We start from the raw sequence: 7752 nt of genomic DNA on the forward strand, positions 1-7752 counted from the left end.
TAAAAGTTACAAATAGTATATGCACTATTTGAAAGTTTCTTAAGTTACTTGATTGTAAAATTTTTATTATATGGCCTTCTCTATTCACACACCTACATGAATTGATAAGTTCTCTTTATCCGTCTCTCTATAGTTCAGATGTTTTTTTGTGAAACAACTTTGAATGTTATGATTATTACCAAACCAAAATCCAAAGACTTCTTCTTTGATCTTCAACACTAAATGTCAATTCGACTTAGATCTAAGGTATGTCTACTTGCAGCTTAGTAGCCGACCTTTTTATTAAAAAAAACTTAGCAACCTAAGTGACTCAATAAAAAACTTCAAATAGTTAGCAACTTAAATGAAAACTTATAAATAGTCATTGACTATTTGAAAGTTTTTGAAGTTAAGTGATCAGAACGTAAATTTATTAATAGTTTAGTGATATGTAGTTAGAAAAAAAAATTAGTAAAAACCCTTAAGCAAATATACATTATCTGCACAGTAAGACCAGCCTAGAAATAACTCTAAATCAAAAACAGTTGATCTAACATTCAAAGACAGATGCATACACTGGTAAGCAATATAGCTGGTCCATCATATATATATGTAACTTGACTATGAAGGCACCTACTAGTGAGGTGCTACAGCTATGTGATAAGTGCAGCTTTGTTTTCTGAATGGTGCAGGGGTTAACAGTTCAAATGATTCCCACTGTTAATAGAGTGACGCGTATGGTGAATCACCGCCGTTGATCACGTGGACATCATGATGATGATACTTGACGGTTGCGTACACTAGCAATGCACAGCATCCATGTGTTCGTTTGCGTTGATGGCCTGCAAGGTAGCATGAAAAGAAACAAGCACACCTCAAAAGACAGGATGGAGTAGCAAAATTACTGTAACAGAGGAAGTGAAAGATATAAGAAGCCTATTGAACACTTACATTCTCTTATATTTTTTTTAAAATGTTGGATCTGCAGCAGAGTCAAAGGTCAGAACTATAATATTGATTGAGTGTTCATTTTGTGAAAGGATTATTTTTATGATATAATGAATCCTACCAAATAGTATATTAAATTAAGCGCCTGAAATTTTTTAATATGGGGTTCGTTTTCAATGTATGCTTTGCGTAACTAGTTGGGATGAAAGGGCAGTAAAGTAGGCTCTCAGTTTCTCTCCTCCATCGAGATTTAGACCTATGGTTCAAGAATGTAGGCCATGCGGTTCTTTCTTGATTTTCTTCTCAACTACTCCATGCGATGGCTACTGTGCAAGCAAAGTTAGAAAATATGTAAAACGGAAAGTGTACTTATAGATGACGATCATAAGTTGGTTGAAGAAACTCATACAGTTGAACTGGTGAATTTTCTGACGATTTGTTCTTCATCAATGATGTGTAAAAATTGGGTGAAATTATATAAGTCGGAGAATATCTAACCAAACAACTAAGAGCACATATTCTTCAAAATGGTACATAATAAAAATAAATATACAGTGTAGGGTACGAGGGTTGAAAGGTTGAAATGAAATGAAAAATTATCCTTTCTTTTTACTTTTAAATAGAATAATATACTGTGAATTACCATTTTCTTGATTCCAAAAAAAAGAAAAATTTACTTATAGATGAATGGGATAGATATACAGTGGAAAATTCTGAATCCGTGATAAGTTATGTGCAAGACAAAACCTAGAAATAACAAAGAAAAGACCCCAAAAAAAAAAGAAGAAATAAAGAACAAAAAAAAAAAACCAGAAGTCCCACTCCCTTCACGTCTCCTCCATAGCTCTCTAATTAAACCCCCTCTCCACCACCATCATTAAAAACTGATCTTTTCAAAAGAAAAAACAAATAATCAAGTTAAAGTTTCAGGCTTTCAGGATACATAGAAGAAGCCAAATCCAAAAAAAAAGGACTCTTTTTGGTTTGGGGAAACAGAGTAAAATGGCAGGGGGTGATATAGAAAACAGAGGAGGAGGGCAAAGAGAAACAGCAATAGCTTTAATGATAGCAGCGGCGGCAGTTACATATCATCATCTACTTACATGATAGACGATACAGAACCTCAATGGACATCATGGTTGGTGCCTGTCTTCCTGGTGGCTAACGTTGCTGTCTTTGTAGTTGTTATGTATGTCAATAATTGTCCTAAGCACAAGCTTGTAGGCAAGTGCGTTGCCAGGTTTCTTGGTCGTTTTTCTTTTGAGCCTTTGAGAGAGAATCCCCTGTTCGGTCCCTCTTCTTCCACGTAAATTCACTTATTCCCTTTCTTTCTGCTTGATTTTGTTGAATTTAATTGTTGGAAATGTTTTCTAGCTGTGTTTGAGCTTGGTTATGTTGATTTGCTGGTTTATTTAACCTTTAATTGCTTGAATGATAATTAATTAGTTGAAATTTGAAATTAATGTTCATGGAATTGTTAATTTGATCATGTCTTTCCTGATATTGATGGCTATCCTAGCAATTTCATTAGCTTGAATATGGTAAAATATAATGGAGGCCCTAATTTAAGAGTCAGATTGTATTTCTTCCCTCTACTTAAATATGAGTAAATTGGTTAATATAAATTACATCAAAGAGGTTATTCTGTAAAATTTTTATCCATTTCTATTACTAAAAACTAGTATAGTTGATAGAATAATCAGACATTACACTGGCACACCATGTTTATCTCATTCTAACATCCAGGATTAGTTTTTAACAATAGAAATTGATGAAATTCTCAATAGAGGGACTAGTTTCTCTTTCATCTAATATATTAATTTGTCCACTTCTTGAGTAAATGAGGTAAAATGCAATCCAACTCTTATACAAATGAGGTAAAATGCAATCCAACTCTTAATACAAGGGCTTCCGTGTTACTTTTATCGCCTGAATATTTATTTTCATTATTTTTATAGATTGAAAAAATTAGGAGCTCTTGAATGGACTAAAGTTGTAATTAACCATCAAGGATGGAGGCTTATAACATGTATTGGTTACATGCCGGTGTTATTCATCTTCTAGCCAACATGCTAAGCCTCATCTTCATAGGAATACGCCTTGAACAACAGTTCGGTTCGGTACGTATCATATCTAACACATTGAACTAAGTTTCGATGGCAGATCATGTGATATTTTGTTGTTACAAATTCACAGTACGGATTGGAATCCTCTATCTTGTATCGGGATTCGGCGGAAGCGTGTTATCGTCTCTATTTATCCGTAACAACATCTCCGTCGGTGCCTCCGGTGCTCTTTTCGGGCTTCTAGGCGCAATGCTTTCCGAACTTATAACAAACTGGACCATATACACAAACAAGGTCTAACATTATTTAACTGTTCTGCTTTCATTGATCATTGAATCTCATGCTAGACTGCTAGTGTTATAATGGTCTTATTATATCCACAGCTTCAGCTTTGCTAACACTTGTGGTCATCATTGTGATTAACCTAGCAATAGGGATTTGCCACACGTTGATAATTTCACGCATATCGGCGGGTTTTAACCGGATTTTTACTCGGGTTTATTCTACTACCTCGGCCTCATTAGGGTGGTTGGAACACGGGAACATCCAAGTCAGGACTGGTTTGAAATCGAAGTACAAGCTCACCAATATGTCTTGTGGGTAGCTTCCATTGTGCTGTTGGTTGTAGGGTAAGTAACCCACCATTCATACATAGGGACGAGTTGAATTGGTTTGGGTTGTTGACATAGTTGCTAAATTTGCAGACTCGCCATAGCATGGTAGTGTTGTTTCGGAAGAAGACGGAAACGAATATTGCACATGGTGTCACTACCTCAGCTGTGTCCCAACCTCTAGATGGGATTGCAATCAAAACAACTAGCATTGGCTGTTTTCTGTTTTGATCTCTTTGTGTAAATGCAATTTATCATTTCATTGTTAAAGAGCTTATAGGGAATGTGAGTGAGTAATTTTGAGTGCTGTGTTATTTTTTGTCTTTGGGTTACTTTTAAAATTAAAACACTACATTTATGATTTGTGTATAAATATAATCCAACCAATTTGATTCAGTAATTTAGTCTCTCTCAAAAAAATCGGAGCAATTTAATCCATGTTAATTTTGAAGGTGAGCAACTAATAACAATTAATTACAACGTTTATGTTTTCGTTAATTTACATAATTTGATTAGTATAATAACAAATTTAGCTCTAATAATTTACAAATTCTATCAATTTGCTCATGATTTAACAAATTTAGCTTACAATATTTTTATAAATACGTGAATGTTGAGGCTAAATTTGTTAATTTTTTTTAGAATCAAGATCAAATTAACAAAATATGTAAACATCAAGGGCTAAATTTGCTATTATACCAATCAAAATTATGCTTAATTGATGAAAGATATTAACTTAATTACTCACTTTAAAATTGACATAAATTAAATTACTTCGATTTTTTTAAAAGGGACTAATTTACTTATTTCCGAAATAGAAAAGGCCAAGAGAAATCTTTTTACCAATATATATGTGTGCGCAAAATATCTCATTCCCACCATATTATTTTATGCCAAAAAAAGGTTCGGTAGCAAAGAGACAATGGCAATCTAAATGGAGAGATCAATCTATATATTTAAATACATCTTTGTAACAAATCTACTTAATGGTTTGACACATACTAGTTGGAGTTGGTAATGTTGATGCAAGCAAAAATACATACATACATATATACCTACATACATACAATCCCTATTTCATCCCATAGTTCTAACCGTAGTTTAAGTTTGAACTTTATTGTATTGATTGAACTGGACTTAAAAAAAGAAGTAAGATACTCATTCAACCTTCATGTAACCTCACACGTTTGTCATTGCACACCAACCCAAATTTAAATCAAGGATATATACTCACTCACCTGGAAAGACTGGCAGGGAACAGGTCCAAAAACAGATATGAATGGGGGCTCATAGAACAATGATACGAGTACTGATGTTGCTTTCATGGCTACCTCAATAGGTGGTTCAGCAGTCGAGTGCACCACCGTGAGAGAACTAATCTCGTTCTGTGCCACCTTTATCAGCAACGGTTCACCAGATCCTTACCCTGGTACACCATGTTGCGAGGCTGTCACGAACCTCTACATGATGACTCATTCCACTGACAATAGGAGATCACTTTGTGGGTGCTTAATGGGGCTTGTTACCGCTAACAATTCTAATTCCACCGCTATCGCTACGTTGCCTGGCTTTGTGGTGTCCCGCTCGGTTTCACCATCGGCCCTGATACCGACTGCAACTTGTATGTATATCTTTTATGTCTTGAATAGTCACTGTTGGTTACCACTTTTTGACAATGACCGATTGTAATGTATGCAGCGTTCCGTGACGATGAGTACACAAAGTGGTGGCAATGTGGCGTTGAAAGGAGAAGGTAATGAAATTTATGATTGCTTGATTATATTCAAACACGTTACATGCGTTTATGTCTGAATTTCGGTTTATTTCAAGCATCTGTTGCAGGCTAGACATAGCATCATTGTTTCATAGTATGTTCTTGATCAATGTCTGGTTTTTTTTTATCCAGGTTTGCTCTAACCATTCAACAGTTTCATATGAATTTTTTGTTCAAGATTTGAACATGGAAACCGTCCGGAAACACCAGTCCCGGCTATCGAACAGCCATTCCTTCTTTCATCACTGTCCACCTAAATCACTTGTAATTTGTACTATATTATTACATGTTGAACCATTAATTATAGAATGTTATGTTTTAAGTTACTTGTATTACCTGTAATTTGTGACCGAATGATGAAGGAAACTAGAGATTTGCTGCTTCACAAATTCGGCACCAGCACAAAGTCTCACACCACTACCAAACCCCATAAAGAATTTAGAACCTGCATTCAATTCTCTCCCCTGCTTGCTTGTTTTCATGCTAATTAGTTTCTAAATCCAATAATATTAGAACCAAATTGTGTTCAAATTAGCTTTGGAATAATCAACTAAATCACCTTCCATCGCCATGGATTGAATGTAAGTGGATCCTCGTATTTCGTGGGGTTCAAATGAACTGCTGGTGTACAAGCCAAAATGATCCAACCTGCAGGGATATTATAATCTGTACCACCCACAATTCATAAAAAATGAGCATATATACATTAAACATAGATGAATTTGGTTTATTGGACTTAAACCTGCCCTTTATTTCTATATCTTTGACCACTTTCCTGAAAATTGTAGGAACAATATTTCCAAGCCTGATGGTTTCATTGATAACCTGATGAAAAGCCATTGATTTATATATTAAACCTCTGTGTGAAGAAACAGTAGTGAAATCTATATATATAGTGTTAAACAAACTCACCATATGTGTGAAAGTCATTGATTTATATTCTTTCCAAGTGATCCCGGAATCCTTTGTTTCTCTTTCCCTTAAAATTGTTTCATGTTCTTGCTGGTGGGAGAGACATGCATGTCAGTTCAGCTAGGGCCAGAGGGTTGCTTTGAAGATACTGAAGAGCTAATACAACAGCAGAAGATGCAGATTCAAAAGCAGCAAAAGGAAGTGCAAACAACAAATCTAATGCTGTCTGTTCTGATAGGATGGTTCCAGCTTTGTTCATCTCTTCCAATGCCACATCCAGAAAATCTTTGTCTTGTTTCTTTGTTAACGTCCCACGCCTCTCCTCCAACATGATTTGATTACCCTCATTGCTTTGTTACGACCCTGTAAACATTTCCAGTAAGCAGTTCCCGGAATGTTTAGAGGAAAAGAAATTAAACCATCCAAGAAAGCTGAAGAGCATCCTCTTAGCTTCTCATTATTACAACCAGATAGCTTCCTCACAGTAAAATCATATATCATCTGTAAGAAAAGAGAAAACCTGTCATGAATCATGATTTTTAGCTAAATTTAATCAAATAAAATGTGTTGGAACTTGGAATCAAAGTTATAATAGAGTTGATATAGCCCGTTTCAATTCCACTGAAGGTTGTTGACAAGACCATAACCGCAGATGTTTGCTTGTTAATTCCTCCATTTCAGAAACTTGTTTTTCTTTCAAGGATTCGGAGCCAAACAGGTTCAAAATCAAGTTTCTAAGGCACTTGTGGAGAAAACCATGACTGGATAAAACATTTTCCTTGCCGACAATATCATCAAAGCTGTCCATGTACCAACTTTGAACCAGTTCCCTTTTTGTTGGAAAATGACACGGTTAACATCAGTATCAGTGGAAACAACAATCTGTCGACCAACCAAACTAGTTTTAAACAACGAACCGTACCTGAAAATATAGAATTTAAAACGATTAAGACAATGATAAACGAACCTCACGTGTCATTACATAATTTACATTACCAATTCATGCTATTGGAACCCACCCATTGTTTGAAAAGTCAAAAAGGGTGGGCACCGAAAGTAGAAAGTAAAATTGGTTGGCAAGTTGGGTTAAAAGTTGGCATGGGATAATTGCAATTTTGGTCCCTAATTGTATAGGGACATTGCAAGTTGATCCTTGAACCTCAACTATAAATAGGCCTAACCATTTCTTACTTTCTTCATCCCACACTTGTCATTCTCTACTTAAGGCAATTGTTCTCTCTCCCTATTTGTAAACTTTCACTTGTATTTTTGGAGTGAAATATATTTGGTAGTGCCCGAGGACGTAGGCAAAATTTGCTGAACCTCGTTAAAATTCTAGTGTTCTTTATTTTTGTTCTGCATATTTTGCAAGTGTCATTGTAGTGATTTATTGTGCTATTAAATTACGATAGAGGGATATTCTGGCTAGGAAAGATCTGGTATGTAAGCGATCCTCGTGATC

At 35.3% G+C, this 7752-nt stretch overlaps 1 protein-coding gene and 2 pseudogenes across 1 annotated transcript; 2 read left to right on the forward strand and 1 right to left on the reverse strand.

The window, feature by feature from the left end:
* The first annotated feature begins 1968 nt into the window (after positions 1–1968).
* Positions 1969–3813, forward strand: LOC121223297 (RHOMBOID-like protein 3; annotated as a pseudogene).
* A 1099-nt stretch (positions 3814–4912) lies between these two features.
* Positions 4913–5912, forward strand: LOC121223524 (putative non-specific lipid-transfer protein 14). The gene is made up of 3 exons (XM_041105130.1): positions 4913–5225; positions 5303–5357; positions 5511–5912. Exons 1-3 carry the CDS (start codon positions 4928–4930, stop codon positions 5560–5562), a joined length of 405 nt encoding a protein of 134 aa, XP_040961064.1. The 5' UTR covers positions 4913–4927; the 3' UTR covers positions 5563–5912.
* Positions 5711–7100, reverse strand: LOC107944851 (cytochrome P450 87A3-like; annotated as a pseudogene).
* Positions 7101–7752: the final 652 nt, after the last annotated feature.

The sequence above is a fragment of the Gossypium hirsutum genome, chromosome D11 (assembly GCF_007990345.1).
Source record: "Gossypium hirsutum isolate 1008001.06 chromosome D11, Gossypium_hirsutum_v2.1, whole genome shotgun sequence".
Classification (NCBI taxonomy): Eukaryota; Viridiplantae; Streptophyta; class Magnoliopsida; order Malvales; family Malvaceae; genus Gossypium; species Gossypium hirsutum.